Below are 22,806 nucleotides of genomic sequence, written 5' to 3'. Positions count from 1 at the left end.
ACAGGATGATCGGAGATTAAGGAGTCGTTTGGATTCGCAAGTCATCTCAGCTCATCTCAACTCATCTCAACTCATCTCACTACTATTCATTACTATTCAGCAACTTTAACTCACAAATCTCACTATTATTCACAACTCATCTCATTACTATTCACAATCCATCTCAACCCATCTCAACTCATCTCAAGTCATCTTCGAATCCAAACGTCTCCTAAGTTATGATTTCTGAGGAAAAAATGAAAATCCCAAGAAAGTCCATATATACATTACAGAAGCAGAAGAATGATGAACAAAAAGGCCGGAGAATAAAGCCCAAAGTTACCTATACGAATGGGCTTGAGTTGGTAACAACCGAAATCCATTCTGTGAGGTAAACCTTGAAAACGTTTTGGGCTTTACACTGAAGCAGTTCACCACGAACCCAATTAGACTCTGAAATCAGTAATTTGGCAAATGGGCTGTGAGATATACTTAGGGCATTTGGCAAATGGTTAACATATGAGGTACAGTAAATTAGGCTCCCTAATCATTTTTAATTAGACATTATTCACTTATTAAAATAATATTTTAATCATTTTCAACAAATATTATATTATTTGATTATTTTAAAGTCTATATTATTATTTTCAATTTTGATAAAATTGTCCGTTATTTTTTACTTTATTCTATTTCCTTAATAATAGTTAAATTATAAAATTAAAATTAAAATTAAAATATTAATTAATATATAAAATGTGTTTTTAAATATTAAAAAAAGAATTTTTTTGTAAAATATTATTAAAATAATACTATAATCAAAACTTAAAATTTTAACCAAAATTTAGACTTTACAATGAAATAGCCATTCCGAATGCTCTTACTTCTTAATGATGTCTGTCTCGAGGCTGCTGTCTGTCCTTCCGAAAGAAAAGTTGTACCGCATTGTCTCTCCCAAACACACCTCCCCAAATCCGTGACACACGCCTACACTCCACCCATTCAAAATATATTAAATAAAATTAATTAATAAACAAATAATAAAAGGTAAACATTAGAATAAGAACGCTTACATTGTAGCTATTTCATGGAGTCGCTCCCCTCCCTCATCTAAAATTGTATTCTAATTCTTTTTTATTATATTCTAAGTCTCTTGACATGTAATTATCTGAAATTGTCATATACTTAATATCGAATGGTCTTTTTTTCTTTTTAGAAAGGTTAATTTATAAACAACTAAACAAAAGAAATTATACCAACAATTATCTACTGTTTAAGTGGTAAAAATTTTGGGTTTGGGATACTTCCTCTAAACCTAGGGATCAAATCTCTAGAAATTTGTGCGATCTGAATAGTGAATTGATATGAGATGAAAGTTTAATAAAATATTATTTTTTAATATTATTACTATTTTAAGATTTGAAAAAATTAAATTATTTATTATATTTTATGTGAAAATTTAAAAAAATTATAATAATAAAATGAGATAAAACACTTGTGAGAAATTCCTTATCCAGTATCTTTGCACTCTCGAAATTATTCGAAAATATTGTTCCAGACACTTGTGCCCGAAAAGAATAAAGAAAAAAGAATATGTCAATTTTGGATTGCTTAAAATATGAAGTTTTGTTACTCATCATATTTATACATAATATAATATATAATTTTTTAATTTTTAAAGTTATTGAATTATTTTATTAATTATTCATATACTATATATTTAATAAGAGAAAAAAAATAGTACATAATGTGTAAGAATGATAAATATAATTTTTTAAAAATATGTCAGTATTTATCAGTGCGGGCAAAATGCCCAATTATAATATGAGCGCACGTAAACTATTATGATACCGCTCTCGCAATATCCTGCCCAGAACAACAGCATAATTTCAAACAAATAATAATCTAATCAAAACCCTAAAATCCACCAACTCTGTCTGTCTATCTTCCTCAGTGTCAAAAAGTAGAGTCAAGACTCAGTACACCCCTCTCCTCCCTCCCAAAAAACTCTCGCGTACTCGCGGCCATTTTCAAACCATTTCTTCTCTCTCTCTGTGTCTATATTTGTGCGTTCTGAAGAACTACTGCAGAGTTAAACAACAACGAAAAAGGTTGTGTGGGAAATGCATGGTAGAAGGTATGCAGAAGTTCTCATTGCCCTTCAAAAACCCTAGCAATAACTTGTTCTATCTCCCTTTCAAAAACCCCACCATCAAAACCCTGCGCTTCAGAACTACTACCCCAGTAAGAACCCCTCTTCTCCCAATGCCAACCCCACCAACCACGCACACTTTACCCAACCCCAACCCCACTTCTTTCACGGCCGTCGCTGCTTCTCTCTCTACCAAGTCTTTCGCCACCAGCAACCTCTCTTCTCGGTTCTTCGCCGCCGCCAAGCCCAGTAATTTCTGTCTTATATGTCGCTGTGCAATGGATAACAGGCCGCCCTTCCGGGCCTGGGTCGTGTTCAAGGACGGACGAAGCGGGTATCGGGGGGCGTGGACGCACGCGGGTTCTGATGGGTCGGGTTTGGTGGGTTCCGAGAAGGCTTCGGAGTGTACTGATGAAGGGGAGCCCGAGAAAGCGTTGGAGGAGAAGCCAATTAGGTTGGGTGGTGGTGGTGGTGGTCGGAGGCAGAGGGGTTCGGCGGCGTTGCTTGTAGGGAATCCCGACTTGTTGGCGATTCCCGGTGTGGGGCCAAGGAATTTGAGGAAGCTGGTGGATAAGGGGATTGGCGGAGTTGCCGAGCTTAAGCAACTGTACAGGGATAAGGTATTATTTGCTTGAAAAGTTCAGTTATTTGTAGAAAAATGTTCTCTTGGGCTGGAATGCTCTGGGCTTTTGGTGCTAGATGGTAGAGGTGGTATACCAGTGGTAGTTGGTACTTTGAGTTTCCTGAATTTAGAATGGAATGGGCGTATCCCAAATGCGTTTTGTTGGTTATATCTTCATTATGTATGATAGAGTTGAGTGCCTCGGTTGAAGTCCAATTCTCCTTATATTACCTTCTTACAGCTTAACTTTATCATACTTAAATTGCTCGATGTCTTGAGATTATAATTCGAAGATTTATGGTTCAAAGATTTTGCCGAGTGATTTTGTCATGATAGCCAACTATCTTCCCGGACGTTCACATTATTCAGCATTTTGATACTTATGGCGGCAATTGCCCAAGGCTATCATTTTCTAACAAATTGTAGAATTTATGTCAAAACCTGACTCTGTGCTATTTAGCTGTACTAGTTTTTTTTTTTGAACTTTTTTCATGATAAGGATTTTTGTGCTTCCATTGCAGTTCTTTGGCGAATCTAGTCAGAAGATGGTTGAGTTCTTACAGAGTTCCGTAGGAATCATACACAGAAACCATGCGGAGAGTATTACTACATACATCAAAGAGAGTGTTGATGAAGAGTTGAAGGAGGACAGTTCAAACTCAGATGTGAAGCCGGTGCAGAAGAAAAGACTTACTTTCTGTGTTGAGGGAAATATCAGTGTTGGAAAGACAACTTTCCTTCAGAGAATAGCTAACGAAACGCTAGAGCTACGCGATCTTGTTGAGATTGTTCCAGAACCCATTGACAAGTGGCAGGATGTTGGACCTGACCACTTCAATATATTGGATGCTTTCTATGCTGAGCCACAAAGATATGCCTATACCTTCCAGAATTATGTTTTTGTTACGAGGGTTATGCAAGAGAGAGAGTCATCGGGTGGTATCAAGCCCCTCAGATTGATGGAAAGGAGTGTTTTCAGTGACAGAATGGTAAGCATCTCTCTCTCTCTCTCTCTCTCTCAATCAACTCAATTTTTGTTTTCCTTTTCTTTTAAGTTTCTTTGATGTACCCACGTGGTAAGGGCACACTTGTGTGCATGTGCCCGGGGATTTAGGTTCCATGGGTGAGTCCTATAAGGGCTCTGTCTTCCCCGTCATATAAATAAATTAAAAAAAAAATCTTTAATGTAATCTAATAGAGAGAGCTTATTCTGCCGAACATATCGTGCAAAATGTAATTCCCACTACTCATCGATCTCAAGTCAATCTAAGGGGGATTTGAAAAAATATTCTTCTCGTCTTCTTCTGTTTGTAGATCCCATTCAAGAGGAAGAAAAAGCCTTATTTAAGTGTATCAACGCTGATTCATTTTATCTTGTTCATATTAAATAAAGGTCTTTGTACGAGCTGTTCATGAAGCAAATTGGATGAATGAGATGGAGATCAGTATTTATGACTCATGGTTTGATCCAGTGGTATCATGCTTGCCTGGGCTTATTCCCGATGGTTTCATATATCTTAGAGCGAGTCCTGATACATGCCACAAGCGCATGCAGCTTAGAAAAAGAACAGAGGAGGGTGGGGTCTCCCTAGAGTATCTCAGTGACTTACATGAAAAGCATGAGAGCTGGCTTTTCCCATTCCAAAGTGGAAATCATGGTGTGTTATCTGTGAGTAAGCTACCCTTACATATGGACAGCACTTTACATCCTGATATAAGGGACCGCGTGTTTTATTTGGAAGGTGATCACATGCATTCAAGTATCCAGAAGGTATATTTGCTACTTTTAAACGAACTCTCGTAACTTATATATTCACAAAATCTAACTAACATTTATTTTGGTCTCAAGCAGGTTCCTGCTTTGGTTCTTGACTGTGAACCAAACATTGATTTCAGCAAAGACATTGAGGCAAAGAGGCAGTAAGATAACAACCTCTTATTTTGATATTCAACAAGTATGCATAAAAACATTGTTGGGTCTGCCTCTTGCCCCGAGTGTTCGTTGGGGTTGCTGAGTCTTACATTTTTGCAAGTTATACTTGGTTTGATTCTAGTCTCTATCTCTCGTTTGACATTTTGGGCATGTCAAATCACATTATTTTTTGTTGTTAGTTGTGGTTTTGGATGGTTTAAAAACACTTCCTGTATTTGCTCTGTCAAAGATATGTTGGGTGCTTGCTTTCTGTTTGTTATTCCACGATGCTTTTGTATATTGAATTTTTGTGATAATGTCTGCTTCATCCACCTTTAAGGCTGCATTTGGATGTTGAGTTGTGAATAGTATTATTTTATGGGTCCTAATGAGATGGGTTTAACTTTTTTAGGGTGAAATGGATTTAATTTTTTAGGTTGAAATGTATGAAATAGGTTGAGATAAGTTTTAACTTTTTTTTATGTGAAATTTAAAAAGTAGTAAGTCCCATTAATGTTGGTTTGTGATGAGATGAGATGAATTGAGTTGGGTTTATCTTCCATGACAAAATTGATTGTGATCGTCTGCAAGATCTATGCTGGACTAATCTTGGGTATTAACTGCAGCCATATGCATTTTTCATTTATCTTCCTGCAATTTGTCTTTTTTGCTTGAAGGTATGCACGCCAGGTTGCGGAGTTTTTTGAGTTCGTGAAGAAGAAGAAAGAAGTTCCATCTATGGAAGCTGGTGAAGGTGCTAGCCAACCACAGGTGCTGCTGCCTCATAAGGGTGGGCTATGGGTACCTGATGGGAAGCATTTCCCTGAGTCAGCACTAAAATCTTTGGATTTCAGACGAGCCATGTCATTCATGTCGGGCTAGCAATACTCTGCACTGGTTTTTTTTTTCCGGGTTAAAACCAGAAGAATGTCAGAGGTATATGTTTTTATCTGATGATCTCTGGGTGATGTGTTTAGGTCCTTTGTCAATGTAAAAAATGGATTTAGCCCTTAACCCCTTAACTTAAGATGTAGAGAAAGTATTGTGGTTGTGGAATGCTTTAAGTAGTCTGCTGTTAGTTTGTTGAAGCTTTATTCGAAAGAAGAAAGCGTTGCTTTGTTATTTATATATGTAGTATTCGTCTTCCTGAGCAGATTGTGATTTGTTTGAATTTAGTTTTAACCTTTCTGTATCTTCCACAGCTTTACGAAAGAAGGAAAATTTAAGAGAGGTTTTGTGTATCAGTCAAAGTCGGATGGTTCACTTGGTATGCTTCACTGATGTAAGAATTTAAGGTTTACCCTTAAATGGATTGTTATATGATTGCTGGCTGAGAATTATCTTTGCTGACATGAATTGAATTAATAGATTTAATGTAAGGTGCTGCTAAGAATTGGGTCGCATCGCACAACTCGTATACACTCAATTGTCAATTAATTGGAGAAAAGGTTTTTGCGCTACTATTGTACAGCATGCGAGACAAGCAATTGAAGAAGTCCTTCACTTTGACCATGGTGGAACCATGTTTAAAATTGCCTCAAAACAATTTCTCAGCATTTCAGTCTCGTTTGGGGAGATGAATTGAGTAATAAAATTGTTTGTGAATAATGGTGAAATAGTTTAAGTTAAATAGTTTTATTGGGTTTTGAAAAATGAGAAAAAAAAAAAATTGAATAAAAATATTATAAAATTAAAATATTATTTTATTTTGAAATTTGAAAAAATTTAAATTATTTTGTGTTTTGTTTAAAAATTAAAAAAAAATTATAATGATTAGATAATTATTAAATATAAAAATTAAATATTTAAAATTAAAAAGTATTTATTTTTTAGTAATGTTTAGGATATTCCCTTGCGGGACCTAGTTAATCCCACCCATCGCGGGACCTAGTTAATCCCACCCATCCAGGTCCACTAGTTTCGATAGAAAGTTGAAACAAAAAAGTTGCCCGAGGTAAGATATCGGTAGACATTTATATTGACAACTTTCATGCGACTTAAAAAGCTTCTTCAAAAATCTTAAAGAGAAGTGCTTTTCAGAATTTTAGAAAAATAAATTTAAAAAAGGATGTAGTATCTCAAATTTCTTTTACAATAAAAAAAATTTTAAAATCCAATATACTAAATCAGATTACATTAATTTATAAATTTATTTCTTTGAAATCATTTTGTGAATAAAATATTTCTCTTTTTCGAAACATTCTGAACACTAGATGTATATCTTTTAAGTATACCTGATTATCCCCCTCCTTGCATGGGCTTTACACAACTTCATACAATAAATTACATTTGTATTAACTAGAACCTCCCCTTGCTCCCGGCTCCTCCCTAAACTCTGTACCTTCCCTTTTTCTAACATTGAGAAACGAAAAAAAGAAATCTCTGATCTCAAAAGTTAAGAGTTCCCCAACTAGTCATGGCTAACACACTCGATTCTATTGAGTGAATTTGAACAGGCTTTTTATACAATTTTTTTTTTCTTAACTCTTGATAATCATATCCCAAGATCAAATGATGGAGAACTGGGTATCGGGTTTTTTGGGTGAGGAAGCTCAGATTTCTGTTTGAGAAGCAAGGTAGCCTGTGCCTCCACCGCATCAAGGTCAAGATCTTCATAAAATTGATCATCATAAAAAGCATCCTTACTTGCATCTTCATTAGTGTCACAATGCTGTAATGATTCCCTGCCTGCAGCCTCTGATTGAAGCAAGAATTCTGTCTCTAAGTTAATTGTAGGAGTCGATTCTGATTGATATAAACTTAATTTTCTCTTTCTAGTTTCCATCTCCTGATTTCCCTTTATGGTAACACTGGTTGTACATGGCACTTGTGAAGAGCTCCTGCCCGTTTGAAAGGATTCTGAATTTCTTCCTGTTAACTGATTTCCAGAGTCAGTTTGTGGCATTCGGAGAGAGTATAGGGTCTTGCCCGAAGAACTTCCATTTTCACCTATCCTGCTCATCGGAGCCACAGAGATGGGACTAAAGGTGGCAAAGTGGTTATGCTGCCTCTCCATTGGTGATTGGCTGAGCAAAGAACGCCTGTTGAAGGAGATTGATGTGTTATGGAAAATTGTGGCCTCACACCACAAAAAAGTTGGCCAAACGACTAAAATTGCAGTATTCTCTGTCATACTAGAAAACTATCAAAAGGATTTATGTTCTAATGAGTTATATACCTTTATGCTCCTAAGGATAAACTAGATTTTCAACACACTGATGCAGAGAGAGATAGATCAAAAACCTGTAAATTGCCATCATGTCAATTCTACAACTTTCAGCTGGAGTACTTGAGGCAGTTGGACTCATCCTGTCATCTATGAAACTATCGTATGAATTGTAGTCCTGCTCATCTTCCTCGTCTTCAGATGCATCAACGTCAGAAGATACCCTGAGTAACCATAACAGAGATGTCACAAAGGAGATTCTTCCAAAACTAAACAGAAAGAATAGCAATCTGTCTACTCTTTGCATGTGGGTGGGTGGGGAATATGCTTTTAAATTGCACACTGGTAAAATGAAACAAGCGATATTAATTGACTATCTGCAACGAGCTTACTCGGCTTCCTCCTCAACAAAGGTCCTGACATCTTTGACTAGATTCTTTCTACCTGAATGCAACAAAAAGTTTACAGGATTTATGTTAAACACGCTGAGTCTGTAACCACTCCAATCAAGCTTAGTCAACCAAAAAGTAGGCTAAAACTACTCAGTTGAAGGGGGAAAAATCAGATTAGAAACTTCATAAGATTCCAACAATGGAAAGTAGAGAACAGTAGATGCATCGCACTCGGGATTCAAAGATACCTCTGGCATTCTTATTTTGGATTAGACTGGTGCTAGAAAATGATCTTGCAAGGTTTGCTATTGGAACAAGAAGATTTTCTTTCATGATCTTTAGATTTCTACTTTTCCCATAATCTCCAATTTTGCGCAATCTTTTAAGCTTACTTCTCTGTTCAACACTTTCTGACTTGTCTCCAGAACTCAAATGCCAATCTTTGTTAGAGCTATTGTTTGTCAAGTTTACAAAGGGAGTTTGGGCTTCCTCAACAACTGGAGAAGTGGAGGTGCATCCTCTTATACTGACATTATTGTTCAACTTAAAAACAGGAGTTTGAATTTCATCATTGACAGGAGAAACAGAACCATTTCTTCCATTGTTGATAACGTCCATAATGACCCGTTCATCTTTTCCTGAACTTGAAGACTTCACTCCCAATTCAGCATCCAATTGGACAGGTGAAACAAGGTCAGAAATCAGCAACTCATCTTTCTTTTCATCATTTGGTGGTCCTGCAACATAGAACTTTCAATCCTGTTGTACATTTAAAAAAAAACAAATTCACATCCGAACTTAAGATATGATGATATTAGTATCTGGAGAAGAACACAGACCTTTATCATGAATAGGAGACTCTGGAACAACACCACATTTAATCAAATTAGTCAGCCGTGGACTGAGCTCAATATCTCTGAAAGTGTTTCTGCATTCATCAGCAAGAAGAAGTGGTCCATTTATAATCTCAACATCAGGGGTCCCACCATCACTATCTCCTTCACCAAAAAAATTTCCATTTAAACTAGGTGTTTCGGGAATATTGTCAACTCCATCCAATGTCGTCTCTTGCTTGACATCAGAGTCAAATAATCCAGATGTTGGCAAAGTCTCATCCTTTATGCATCTATTCACAGGAGTTATTTCTCCAACATATGTAGCTTGCATAGTTAGTTCCTTCTTGTCTTCAGCTGAAGTCTGCAAATGGCAGAAATCTTGCTTTGAAGAATTCAAAGACACTGTACTGCTTGCAGTTGTATACTTAGAATGTGGCCCTTCTTTCAAAGGAAGTAAAGGGACATCTAAAATTAAGACTTTTCCAAAAGCATCAACAGATACGTAATCTGACCCAAAGAGGTACGAGTGTGCAGAAGGATTTTGGCCACAGAAATCAAGCACACTATGCTTCTCCTCAGTTCTTAAAACCTCCCTAGGCGATACTTCAGAGCCCAATACTTCTCTCTGTGATTTTATGCGTAGAGAATCATTGTGAACTAGCAAACCTGCGGACATTCAAAGACTCAAGTCAAATACTAATAACACTCGAAGATTTTTTTTTTTTTTTTTTATGTCGGGGAACCTCTCCAAGGCAGGGCCCTTCGGACCCACCCCTGCAGAGTAAACCCCGGTCCCATGCACAGCACCCTCGGAAGTTTCTCTACACAAAACTGGTTAAATTGCTAGCTTTTCACCAGGGGTTGTGGCCCCTAGAGATTGTTTGCACTCAAGGGGATTTAAACCTTGGACCTGGGGAGAGCATACCCCCAAGCCCAAGGCCTTTACCACTTGAGCCAACCACTAGGGGTTAACACTCAAGATTTTTAATAGCATACAACTCCTAGAATTAGATATTTCAACCAAAACAAAAAACAAAAAATGGCATAAACATGACAACATCTTATAACTCTGGCAGAGCTAAGCAAATATTTAGCATGATGTTTGTAAGTTACAACATTGAGAATGGAAAGGCAGGAGGGACAATGATAAAATCCTACGTTTGAACAACACATTCGACAACATGATGTATAAGCTAAAGGTTCAAGATTTAAAAACTACACTCAGAATTTATTTCTAATCACATAAATTGTGGAATAACTTGTGAGTTGGGGAATGAAGAAGGGGGGGAAGACCTACACACATATCCAATAATATATGCAGTTTACTTTTGGTCCTTTAGAACATTTGGAGAAATACATAATTATAAATGATAAATGCTCATTTCTAACTACAGAATAAGAAAATACACTTCGGCTTGAATGTTATTAGCAATGGGACCTGAAACAAAGAAGTAAACGTTCCTATATCTCTATCTGAATTCAAGCAATATGTCAGTACAAATATTTCTATCCTGTTAGTACTTCAATGCATATAATCTCAACTAACAAACAACAGGATGCTTACTGAATATCCAAAATTCTGCCATGCAAGCCTTTCAAAACTATTAAAGATGATATTACCTTCTGTTCCAGTGCCGTGCTGTTTAGCAACATTGACCACCAAACTCTTTCCTAGAAGGACTTCATCCTAAAAAATCAAACGATTGAATAAGAAAGAATAAGAAATAATAGCATAGCTCAACAAGAGAAAAATGGAAGAACAAGAAAAATTGAATAGAACCTCAACAGCAGTGGTTTTATTGTCTGCGGAAAAGGATAGTCCTTGCAAATGTTGCATCATATCAATCAGCATCCCGGTTCTACATCCATGCATTACCTTATGCACTCTAGATGGAAATGTCTGGAAGTGAGGAAAGGCAATAAGAGATGGTGTCCACGTGTTCTCATCTGTATGGTGGAAATACTTGGCAAGTAAACTAGTCTCGGCAACAGTCAGTTTGTCTTCAAACACAGATGTTTGAATAGCATGATTATCTTTCACTTTCTTTCCCCGTGGAACGAATTGTGCAATTGACAGTGCAACAAGTTGGGCTTCTGGTTTGTAAATATGGGGAATCTAACCAGAAAAGGAGGGGAAATTTTACAGGTTTAAAGGCAAACAGAAGTATAATGAAGAATATAATGAAAAAAAAAAATTTAATAGGATAAGAAAACAAAATAATAAAATTGAAATAACAAAAATAAAAAGAAAAAAAGTAACAATTTTCTAAAAGATCTAACCATCCTTGGACTAGAATGAAAGTTAAAACTATTCATTCCCCCATTTCGCATGTGTTTTCTAACAGCCTTGCTGCTTGCCTGTTTTCGCATGTAACCCTTCAGTTCTGAACCTTCACAAGCTAAAACTAGTAATATTTGTCAAGGAATTACTTGGCATTTTACAGGATTGAAACCCAGAATAAGTGAACCCAAAAATTAAAAAAAAAAAAGGAATGCACATAATAGTCTCACAGATAATCTACTGAATGAAATGAATATCCTTTCGTTTTACTTATATAAAAAAAAAGAATGAAATGAATATCCAAACTACAAAAAGGATATCAACTCGTCCATCATGCTTTCTTCCAGTTCTTCCCATGCGCTGAATCATCCTCAATGGCGACACATTAGCATCAAAACATATTACAAGATCAACTTCCATGATATCCAGGCCTTCTTCACCAATTGATGTGGCAACAATAACATTGTAACCACCAGCCCGAAATTTCTGTGGGGGAGCAGAGTAAGCCAATGTAAGGAGCTGACAACATCGATAAAGAATATTGTAATTACCTCCAAAACATCCTGTTGAACTTTTTGTGACTGGCCTTTCAATGCTTTTCCTGTAAGAAACCACAAATAATTAAAGTTGAGTAAGGAATAATATGCCAAGTATATTTCCTTCTTACTTTTAAAAAATAAAATAAAATAAACCCTTCATTAAACTATGAGGGCAGTTGCAACGTCAAAGTAAACCAATACATGGATGCCGGAGATCCCAGTGGCATGGTAGAAGGTTTCGCTAAATTCAATAACATAGGAGATCCCCAACTTTGCAATACAAATTATCATTTCCAAAAACTAAGAGCTCTTAAGATGTATGATGAAACAGACAGCAGGCGTTATTTTTCACATGAAGTAAATAGCATCTCATGTCACCCAAAATAACCAAAAAAAAAAAAAAATTCAAGTTTATCAAATAAAAATTATTCACAAAAGGGAAAAACAAAGTAGAGAAGAGAACAGCATACCTGTGCTTTGGCCAATAAACTGGGTAGCTCTAACTAAATCCCCGATATTCCCTAGTGCTTCCATTATATCCCTGAATGTTGGTATCATTATATCCAATAATAAATTTAAGGAATACATAATACACCGGACGCATCATTACTGAGTTGAACTATAAAAAAATCTTTTTCACCTGACACTTCCCCTAAAATTTGAGAAAATAATAACCCTTGAGTTTTGTGGATCCTTTGTTTCTGCAAGCACATTTATAGATTTCAAATTATACAACAGAGAGCAAAACCTTAAAACGCTCAAATTGGAATTCAGGTTTGCCAGTGAATATAACCCAAAATGAGAAACTTCTGTTTGTAGATTTTTCTCGATAATTAAGTGGTAATTTCTATTGATAATAACATTAGACATAGTCCAAGTACACACGTTGTATACAGGAGAAACACAGTTAGCATTTGAAACCGAAAAATTCTAGGTGTAACTTATTAGTGACATTCAATAGTTGCCATATAGAAAAGAGATCATCTCAACCAAGTGAAGTTACCTACTGCCAATAATGAAACCGTCTCCAAACCTAATAAATTAAATTTTAGAAAGTAGTGATTTGGATTACAACCAAAGAATCAATAGAATCGTTTAAATATAAAACAAGTGTGCAGAATCAGATGTAGCCCTAACTTACTGAAATTTCTCATGTTATATGGCAGGTTGGTTCGCAAGTTGGTTCGCAGAGCTATAAAGTTTAGACATGGCTATTACTGGTGCAAACCCCAATTTGGATACAATATCTCTGCCATATAGAACACAGCTGATTGTCTATTATTCAAAATTTCCTGAGGATAGTAAGTCTATGAGTAATCCTAATTATAAGGCATATTAAACTATGGTTCTACACTTCTTCAACAAAAGAAGACATATTACATAAAAAATTTAATGCAAAAAATGAAAAATACAATTAATTCTTGGCTTCAAAGGAAATTCATACTAACTACAAGGTCTTTATAAAACTTGAATCCCTTATTCAAGGAATGCTAGAACAAGAGGAGTCCAATCTGTTAGGACTCAACCCAATGTGATGCATAAATTAATAATAGTACAAAGAGGCAGAAAGAGGACAAAAAAGTTCAACATTTTGCGGATGTTAATAACATAACATGCCACCTACTGAAATGATCAAGCAGTACTTCTAACATTTTGGACAATTTCGGACTCGGTGCACCATGCGACAAGCTTTGCTGCATTAAGAGTTTTGCTTTCCATATATCTTCATTTTTACTCATAAATCTTGCAAAAAACCTGCAATGATTAAAGTTAAATTTAAACTGATGTAAAAAGCTTTGAACTCCATGACATCAACATGTAACAAAGTGTGCGGAATACTAGACATGTTTATACAAGAAACTTTTGTCATTAGAACTCCAATTAGCAAAATTCTTTTGATCAACTCAAACACAAAGATTTGTATCAATTGTCCATACAAACACTCTAATAAAAAAATTAAGGATATCTGTCCATACAAACACTAATAAAAAAATTGAGGATATCTGTCTCCACCTTGAACGAAAATTAAAAATCAAAATTTTGAAAGGAACTCATTTTTTTGCATAATGCTCCTATTAATCGGGACTCTAACCCTCAAACAGAAAGTTCTAGTACTTGAATGACGCGATTGAAACCATGCTTTTTAGCAATAAAAATATTTAACAAAAAATTCATTGTAAAGGATTGTGGAATAGATTGACAAGTACATAATATGCATGTAATAAGCAGGCATGATTTCTGATAATTGTGTTAGCTTATCAAAACGGTACCATACCCTTGTTGCAACTTCTCTTCAAGCATTTCATATGATGGCCTTATCCCATGGCTCGAGAGTAGCTTACGAATATGATAAAGAGTAATAAGAACTCCAAAATATCCTTCCACTTCATTATACTTAATGTGGGCAAGGTCTGGTGGGGGTGCTTGACGAAATTTATCCCTAAAGTTAAGTAACTCACATGGGCTCAACTGTCAACCAATAGAGAGAAGGGAGAGTTAAAGCAATCAGCAACCAGTGTGATGGTCTTGTAGAGAATTAACAAGAAAGAGATCAACTCGCAGTAGAATATAAAAATCTTACGGATAAAATTTCCATTGCTAAACTACAACTGGGAAATTTTTCAAACACCGTCTCTGAACCCAGTAAAGTTAATTTGAACAATAACACAACATATAGCACCAGAATTTGTTGACTTGCCTAAAATACAATAGTTGAAGGAATCGAACATTCATAAAACATAAATCTATATTGTCTTTTATAAAAGCATCTATAACAGAAATCCATGATCATATATGTGATTATTGATTATTTAAAAATAAAGGACCCGTCATGGTGTGGAGTTATTTCCAAGTTTCTTAAGCACCCTTCAAAAATTCCATCACCATTTCCGAGACATTTGCCACTTTTACCTATGACCAACTCTTGGTGAAGGACTCTTTATATAATGTTAATCATTATTGAATATCATTTCCATCAAAAGCTATGTAATTTAGCATGAGGCCCTTATATTCTAAGGGAACATCAAACAGCCTCATCAATTTGCCAGAGCAACTTCTTGACCAGCGAATATCTTCCATGAGTTAAACAAAATTAAAGATAGTTTTGTTTTCTTCCAAATCTGGAGAATTGCATCTGAACCCTCAATCAAATTTGTCAGCTTACCTACTTAACTTGCCTATGTCTTTACAGATCAATGAAAACATTGGCATCTTGGGTATGCAGGGATGAAGACCAGAAGCTTAGGATGCAATACAATGAATCAATGAACTCTGTTCAAAATCTTAGAAACCATTAGACTTTACCAACAGTTGATAAGAGCCTTCCCAAAAATGAAGATTAGTGTGGATTTAACAGTTAATTTCAACACAGGCTTTTTAAGCCCTTAAAGCATTTCTGACAGGGCTTCAATTGAGTTTTTCCCAAGGTACTGTATGTTAGTAAAATCGCCTCCTAAAATTTGTTCCTTCGATCCCAAGGTATAATTTTATAGCATTCAGAAAAAAGTTTCAAGGCTTCGATTATCAAGTGACAAATCATGACAGGTCTACTGGTGTGATTGAGCCAATGAATTTCCAAGAAGCTGCTACAATAAAAAATAAAGAAAAAGAAAAGAAAAGGTTTGATATCCAAATTCTGAAACTGCCACTACCTGAAAACTTCTTATCACGAGGTTTAATGGCAGACTAAATTGAAAAAGAAATGCAAAACAAACAAATTATTCTTGCAGAATGAAGTTTCTAAAAAGTCAATAACAAAATCTATAAAATATATGGAACCATACGGTTTGATAGTCTCTATTCTGGAGAACTCCAACAGCACAAAGCCTGGCTACAATTGGACGTATTACTTCTGAGAGCTTATTATTTATTTCTACCGCATCTTGCCCCATTGCAACCTAGTAAGATTGCAACCAAGAAGTTATATCTGTAGACAAACACAGACAGATAGTTATGGGAAGAAAAGGCTCCAAGAAGAACAAATTATACATACCTGGATCAACTCTATTTTCCTGTTGTGCACATACGGGCTAACATCATCATCACTTTCATTGCGATATTCAAGTGTTGATATATTCAAGTTATCAATAATATGCTGGATGGTCTGCTGCTTTGCTGAATAATTGAAATTAGCATAAAGATCAAAATATTTTTAGAAAATTTATAGAACCCAAGTAGAAGTCAGTAACTTACATCCTGGTGTTGCGGTCAAAGCTAGCATTCTCAGTTGCACTGGTATAGCCATTAGCTAAGAATTTGGAGTACTGTTAGTTCCTCAAACCAGGAACTATATCCAAAAACACATATAGAACCAAACCCTGTATGCTGGATGATTACAGAAACATGGAAAATTATAAAAATGGAGCAACAAACCTCACGGACTGCAACACAATAAGAATAATTTCCCAATGCTCGATGAGCTTCATCAATCACCAAACACACCAAGTATTTCACCAAGCATGTGCCTATGAAAAATTACTTCATATTAGCAAATTATGAATGGAAGATACAACAAAAAGATATCACATGAAAAATTTTCAGAGAGCTTAAAGTGTCATGCCCCACATAAAAAGGGTTGGAATAGGAAAAAAATTACTTTATATTAGCAAATTAAGAATGGAAGACATTCACCAGACTGAATATCTTTTTCCAGCACTTGTGGAGTGACAAAGAAAACTCGTTTAGTTTTCCAAAAGCATGCTCTCTTTGCAGGACTTATCTGACCCGTCATATCAATTGTCCATTCCTGTAATAATTTTGATTCATATATTCTAAAAACAAGTAAATGATTCTGGTAAATAAATTTGTTAAGAAAAAGAGCAAAAAATTGAACATATCACTACATTGATAAGTGATGAGAGCATCTTACTTGAGGAATTCCTACAATGTTATGACATGCTTCTATCTGTTGCATGACAAGTGGTCGAGAAGGAGCAGCAAAGACTATTTTTCCTGTCATTGAAGGATCAATCAGGAAAGCATTAATGTCAAACAAGGGGTTGGAGCATATGTGCAACACATAAACCAATTCAACTTTTTATTTCCATATGCTTCACGAAATAAATGAAAGAGTTAATTGAACAAAAAAAAAAAACGAAAACTTCTTAAATATATAATATTATTACTTATCAAAAAAAAAAATTGAACAAAAAGTATGAAGTTCGGATCAAATATGTGAACTTGAGATTTCACCATTGTACAACTGGAAGCTAGCCAGCCCAAGTTAGGAAGTTGATGGCTCATTGAACTTTCTATTATCCAACAAAGCTTTGCCAGCCCAATGGTTGTTAAGATATGGAACAAGGCTAAGAAACTAGTAGAAAATGGAGTAGGCGCATATCCTCAAAAAGAGATTCTAAATATAATTATATAAACCCTGCCAGCCTAGAGCTCCTACAAAAGCATACTTCAGAAAGGAGAAAAGATGACTGCCTTCCCACATTTACATTGAGACACTACAAACTTGCCAACCTAAAAGGTGGGGGTAGGGGAAATAAAAAGGTCAAAATGTTTTCATACGGGATAAACTTCTGAAAAGTAGTTCTAGGATTCAAAACTCCCACTCCAAGGCAATCTTCTAAACATTGAGGAGAAGAAAAAAACTAGTTCTAAGATATATTTGACCATCTGTGCAAACAGAGGTCTTAAAACACAAGTTATTTTTCTTCAAAGAAAAAAAAAACACAGAATAAATATGCTGTTGTAATATCTGAGGGGGAGGTAGAACAAACTAGAATATGGCCTTCAAAGTAATATTGACTATTAATTGTAGAAAATATGCTTACCTAGTGTAGGAACCAGACAAGTATCTAAAAATTAGTTTCACCAGAAAATACATTGATTAAATAGTGGTGAGGAACAGTTTACCATCAGGAAACCATCTGAAGTAGTTGTACATTACAACTGCAGCAATAAGTGTCTTCCCAAGCCCAGTCGGCAATGCCACCAGTGTATTAGAAAATAACGCCTTCTTGGTAATAGCAAATTGATAGTCACGAAGAGGAACATTAACTGCGTGATTAACAAAAGGAACATTGATTTAAAAGGGAGGATAAAGAAAAGGATACACTTATTCACAAAGTGGGATGAAAGTGAGATAGGAGTATAGTACATGACATTACTCCCCGTCGTTAGCTCATAAATTCAGGTTCGTAGTTTATTTGAGTTTAAAAGCGTAATAATCAATTTAATAAAAAATTCGTATAACCCATTCATACTGGAACCACAATTAACGCAATAATTACCAATATTTCATAATTTGCTTCGTCACTATTCTCGATTTTATATACAGGAGTGTAACCCACTACAGGAATGACAGAAAGATAAGGATTTTGAAGATGAATTGACAAAAAGGCAATCCTGCGGCAATATACTATAATGTAACTTCACTGAGAACCTTAAAGAAAAACCCAGAATCTCCACTACCAAAAGAATAGGAGCCACAATGTGAATCACTCTTCATGACCCGTTCCTTGATATCCCAAAAATAACAACTTACCCCTTTTTCCCAATCATAAAATAAACTTCAAACAAAGAAGAAAACAAGCATAGAACCTGGGTATATCCAAGTTTTGGCTGCGTCCGCATCAATGTCAATGTATCCGACCCCTTCATCACCCTTAGCACGATCTTGATCCGGTTCCTCCGAACGAGGCCTCGGTGGGCCCGCCTTGGCGACAAATTTATCTAGCGTAGATTGCCGAGAAGGCACTGCCCTTTTCTTATTCTTAGAACAAAGAAAATTTGAAATGGTAGGGGCAAAATGGGAAAATTGGTCCGGTCGTGGAGTGCAGGGCTTCGCGGTTTGGCAAGCCACATCGATTTCTCTAACGGCTGCTTCCCAATCAAAACCCTAAAGAGTAGAGAGAGAGAAAAAGAGTGAGAAACGAAACGGCTAGTTGAGAGAGAGAGAGAGGGAGAGAGAAGATACGTCGTCGTCTTCGTCGATTATTTGGTTAGTAATGGCTGAGGTCATCGGTCTCCGTCTGGACTCTGGAAGTGAGAGACAGAGCTAGCAGTAAAGCGAACCCGAGAGAGAGAGAGTGAGATGTGGCGGCAAAACGAGAAGCCTATTTTTCGTTTTTTTTTTCTCTTTTCTTTTCAAATTTTATTTTTCTTTTTTTTTTTTATAGCATTTCAAATTTTATTTTCCAACCTTTTCTTTTGACACAAGAAAGAGTGCCGGGGCAAGCAACTGAGTGGGCTGGACCCAACCCAATTGATCTGTCCAATTAAATCTTGGTAGGTTAATGGACCCGAAGAAGCCTTGAATTCGAACGTTTTCCAAGGTGCACGGAATGGCCTGTAAGAAACTTCGGGCCAGGCCTGGCCCGGCCCATGCAAGAGTATCGGCTCTGTTCCAATACAAGGAGTGTAGGAATGTTTCGACTTTCACGTACCCAAAAAAGTGAAGGTATGCTTCAAATGATTAGATTTAAAAGTCTCAAAATCCATTACGCGGATATTGAATTCAGATACAAAAGCATAAAAGATTTCCATCATAAAACTGTTCATGTCGAGAAAATATATACCAATCATTTAAAAGTATGCGCCGAATCAAAGGCAATTGCAGTAGGACAAGCTCTCCATTCCCGCATTATAAAACTCTTAGCGGAGCCTCAGACTACTCTCGTCAACAGTTTGGCTAACATGTACTTCAAATGTGGGTGCATCTCATTCGCTGAACAGGTGTTTGATGAAATGCCCCGGCGAGATGTTGTGTCATGGAACACCATGATAAATGGCTATCTTTCAGCTTGGTATGCTTGGGATGCCTTCGTATGCTTTAAAATGATGTTAGGTTTTGGTGTTGTGCCTGACCAGTTTAGTCTAAATGGTGTGCTCAAAGGTTGTGTTATGAATGGTGATCTTGGTGGAGGGGTACAAGTTCATGGACTCATTGTAAAGCTTGGTGTATGTGACAATGCCTTCGTTACTAATGGGCTTGTTGAACTATATGGAGAGTTTGATTGCTATGACGAGTCAGTGAATGTGTTTGATGCACTGGTCTGTAAGGACGTTGTAGTGGTTAACTCCATGATAAAGATATATGGGAAAATGGGGAAAATAAAGGAAGCTTTCTTGAATTTGCGGTTGCTACTGTCTGGTTTGAGTAGACCCACGAGAGCTACTTTTGTTAACCTGTTGAGTGCAATAAGTGGATATGAGAGTCTGAAAGAAGGATTGCTGGTTCATGGGTTGATAACTAAGCTTGGGTTGGAAGGTCATGGTGTCGTGGAGAACTCACTTGTTGGGATGTATTGTAGTTGTGGTGCCATGGATGAAGCTTTTGATATGCTTCTTTATAAGGGTTGCGAGAATGTAATGTCATGGACCACTTTAATATCCCAGTTCAGCATGCATGGATGCTTTCAAGAAGCCATGGACGTTTTTCAGTGGCTGCACCATGATAAAGTTGTAGCATTAGATGAAGTCACGCTAGTATGCGTTCTTAGTGCTTCGGCTGCATCTAAATGCTTATGCTTCGGTACTCAGATGCATTCCATAATTGTCAAAACTGGAATTCGGCTACATAAAGGTGTTGGGGTTGCTTTAATGGACATGTATGCAAAGTGTTTGTGCTTAGAAGATATGCAAAAGATCTTTCAACAGGTTGGTCAGAATTGTGATTTATTAGTCTGGACAACGTTTATTTCAGGTAATGTTCAGAATGGGTTACCCATGGAAGCTTTAAAGTATTTTTCCCAAATGCTAAATGAAGGCATGAGACCAGATGCAGTTGCCTGCATCAGCGTTCTTACAGGATGCATTGGCCTGCAGGCTACTGAACATGGTGAAATGATACATACTTATGTTATCAAGTCTGGAAATGGATCTAAAAGTTATGTTCAGACCGCTTTGACATCCTTCTATGCCAACTGTGGGTGCTTTGACAGTGTCAAAAAGCTTCTTGCTAGGAGAGTGGAATATGATGTTGTTTCATTAACTGCACTGATATCTGGATATGCAAAATTTGGATGCAGTACAGAAGCTTTCTTTTGGTTTAGAAAAATGCTAAGCGAAGGCATTTCACCTAACAACTTCACTCTTGCAAGTACACTGAATGCTTCTGCCAAATCAACAGCTATTTCAAGTGGAAAGTCACTACACAGCCTAATTATAAAATTAGGCCTGGAAGATGATAACTTTGTTGCTAGCAGTTTAATTGACATGTACTCTAAGTGTGGGGCCATAGAAGATGCTGTTTATTATTTCAGAAGCACACAAAATCAAGATATTGTGGTATGGAATAGTCTGCTTTCAGGTCATGCCCATCATGGGAATGTTGAAGAAGTTTTGAAGACCTTTGATGAGATGCAAATTTGTGGGATAAAGCCTGACAGGATCACATTCCTTTCAATCCTTTCAGGCTGTAGCCATGGAGCTCTTACAGACCAGGTGATGGAATTTTTCTACATGATGCGTAATGTTTATGGAATCAGTCCCATGGTGGAGCATTATGTCTGTGTTATAGATTCTCTTGGGCGTGCTGGATTGTTTAGGAAGGCAGTCAAGTTTATAGAGGCATTGAATTGTAATCCCTGCATGCTAATGTTAAGGTCATTGCTCAGTTCCTGCATCATTTACAGATGCAGTCGACTTGGCTTGGCTGTTGTAGCAAAAATGATAGTGCTGGGTGGAGATGAAGTTGCAACTTATGCATTGTTTTCAAAGCTATGTGCTACTGATGAGAGATGGGGTGATACAATAAAGGTGAGGGAGATAATGAAGAAGAAAGTAGGGCAACCAAAGAAGGTTGGCACCAGTTGGATTGAGAGCACAAGTTTGCCATCTTAACTCAATGGCCGCACTCCTGAAATGAAAAATGATATCTTCAAAAGGAGGCTTTGAGACATGATTTATTTCCCTGGCATCAGAGATTTTTTGATATATAGCATCTGCGTAATAGGAGATGGATTAATGGGGTAGCCTGCCTATTGCCTACTATTTGGCCTTGTAAGATTCTATTTCCAGTAATTTGCTGGATAACGTTCATAAAGGTGATCTATGAATGTCTGACCGTCTTGTTCTGCTAAAGTATAGGGTTGAGTGCTCGATTGACTTATTTTTCATACCTAATTTATGGCCCTTACATTCACTATTTGAAATTCAAGCATATAAATGTGAAGGATCTACACCTCTAACAATCATATGAAAGTGTGGGGCTTTATTTAGTGAGCCTCTTCCATGCCTTTTGCAACTGTATTTAGAGATGATCATTTGGTGGAAGCCATTAATTGTTTCTCGCAGTTCTTAATGATATTTGTGTGGGAATAGTTGTGATGCTCCTATCCTGACCAGAACTTTATCTTGGTTTTAATCAGTTATATGCAGAAATGATTACTATTTTTTTAGTTTATCCATCTCTGTTCCCGCAAGAGGTGTAATTTTGTGTTCTATTATTCTGTCACAGGTTACCATCTTTCTTATGAGATTCCAGAGAACCATGTTATGAGGGCTGTCACTGCCTCAACAACATGATCACTAGAGTTCCCTTGCTGATTGAAATATCCTGATTTTGACCCTCCCACTGGTCGATCTTGAGCCGGAGCCCTTTGCATCAAGACTTGGTTGGCATGCAACAAGGTAACTTTTCCCGCCCATGTCCCAAAAATTGCAAAATGTTTCCCATGTACACCACCCATCACATATAGGAGAGCTAGCTGGTTGTCAGTCTAGACGGCCAATTAAGGTCAGTTGCCCAAGATGACAACATTCATTACCTCTGGGAAGCACCCCGTGCACATGTCGCATGAGTGCAAGATTTATGAACCCCTCATGTATATTTCATCAAACCATTGGCAGCTGCCCATCAGTCACTCTGTGGATGATGGATGATATCACCCATTGAAATCTTTCCCCGTAAGTAGTTGCAGAGTATAGAAATTTACGAAGACTAGGAGATTTGAAAACACACTGTTTTTCCTTTTTA

General features: G+C 36.6%; 3 protein-coding genes across 5 annotated transcripts; 2 read left to right on the top strand and 1 right to left on the bottom strand.

Moving 5' to 3' along the window:
• The first annotated feature begins 1,908 nt into the window (after positions 1-1,908).
• LOC109006330 lies at positions 1,909-6,073 on the top strand. Of its 2 annotated transcripts, XR_001998644.2 has the most exons (6): positions 1,911-2,748; positions 3,272-3,739; positions 4,144-4,521; positions 4,603-4,670; positions 5,340-5,598; positions 5,865-6,073. XR_001998644.2 is itself a non-coding variant. In XM_018985578.2 (5 exons), exons 1-5 carry the CDS (start codon positions 2,104-2,106, stop codon positions 5,542-5,544), a joined length of 1,764 nt encoding a protein of 587 aa, XP_018841123.1. In that variant the 5' UTR covers positions 1,909-2,103; the 3' UTR covers positions 5,545-6,073. The 2 variants fall into 2 exon arrangements, 1 of the variants encoding a protein (XP_018841123.1); XM_018985578.2 differs by having other exon boundaries at positions 1,909-2,748; positions 5,340-6,073.
• A 785-nt stretch (positions 6,074-6,858) lies between these two features.
• LOC109006331 (DEAD-box ATP-dependent RNA helicase FANCM) lies at positions 6,859-18,922 on the bottom strand. Of its 2 annotated transcripts, XM_018985579.2 has the most exons (23): positions 18,805-18,922; positions 18,429-18,726; positions 17,742-17,885; positions 16,744-16,826; positions 16,506-16,620; positions 16,248-16,339; positions 16,068-16,122; positions 15,868-15,989; positions 15,659-15,772; positions 14,152-14,345; positions 13,501-13,631; positions 12,517-12,577; positions 12,347-12,417; positions 11,889-11,938; positions 11,658-11,823; positions 11,337-11,464; positions 10,837-11,172; positions 10,677-10,743; positions 9,060-9,722; positions 8,469-8,957; positions 8,221-8,272; positions 7,906-8,052; positions 6,859-7,703 (listed from the first exon to the last, which is right to left on the bottom strand). In XM_018985579.2, exons 1-23 carry the CDS (start codon positions 18,847-18,849, stop codon positions 7,157-7,159), a joined length of 4,170 nt encoding a protein of 1,389 aa, XP_018841124.2. In that variant the 5' UTR covers positions 18,850-18,922; the 3' UTR covers positions 6,859-7,156. The 2 variants fall into 2 exon arrangements, with proteins under 2 accessions (XP_018841124.2, XP_018841125.2); XM_018985580.2 differs by lacking the exons at positions 17,742-17,885; positions 18,429-18,726; positions 18,805-18,922 and having other exon boundaries at positions 16,506-16,645; positions 16,744-16,815.
• Positions 18,923-19,523: 601 nt separating this feature from the next.
• Positions 19,524-21,671, top strand: LOC109006333 (pentatricopeptide repeat-containing protein At4g13650-like). Its single transcript, XM_035684334.1, has one exon. It carries the CDS (start codon positions 19,524-19,526, stop codon positions 21,669-21,671), a length of 2,148 nt encoding a protein of 715 aa, XP_035540227.1.
• The last annotated feature ends 1,135 nt before the right edge of the window (positions 21,672-22,806 follow it).

The sequence above is a fragment of the Juglans regia genome, chromosome 1 (assembly GCF_001411555.2).
Source record: "Juglans regia cultivar Chandler chromosome 1, Walnut 2.0, whole genome shotgun sequence".
Classification (NCBI taxonomy): Eukaryota; Viridiplantae; Streptophyta; class Magnoliopsida; order Fagales; family Juglandaceae; genus Juglans; species Juglans regia.
The sequence above is the reverse complement of the archived record's forward strand: the minus strand, read 5'-3'. Positions and strand labels throughout refer to the sequence as shown.

What these genes read in the sequence shown, in the direction of transcription:
- LOC109006330 (XM_018985578.2), top strand. Translation starts at nt 2,104, where the DNA reads ATGGTAGAAGGTATGCAGAAGTTCTCATTGCCCTTCAAAAACCCTAGC. An exon ending in AGCAACTGTACAGGGATAAG is followed by an intron (nt 2,749 to 3,271) that starts GTATTATTTGCT and finishes CTTCCATTGCAG; the next exon opens with TTCTTTGGCGAATCTAGTCA. An exon ending in GTGTTTTCAGTGACAGAATG is followed by an intron (nt 3,740 to 4,143) that starts GTAAGCATCTCT and finishes TATTAAATAAAG; the next exon opens with GTCTTTGTACGAGCTGTTCA.
- LOC109006331 (XM_018985579.2), bottom strand. Translation starts at nt 18,849, where the DNA reads ATGACCTCAGCCATTACTAACCAAATAATCGACGAAGACGACGAC. An exon ending in CAAAACTTGGATATACCCAG is followed by an intron (nt 17,886 to 18,428) that starts GTTCTATGCTTG and finishes TTAATCACGCAG; the next exon opens with TTAATGTTCCTCTTCGTGAC. An exon ending in GGAAAATAGAGTTGATCCAG is followed by an intron (nt 15,773 to 15,867) that starts GTATGTATAATT and finishes CAATCTTACTAG; the next exon opens with GTTGCAATGGGGCAAGATGC.
- LOC109006333 (XM_035684334.1), top strand. Translation starts at nt 19,524, where the DNA reads ATGTACTTCAAATGTGGGTGCATCTCATTCGCTGAACAGGTGTTTGAT.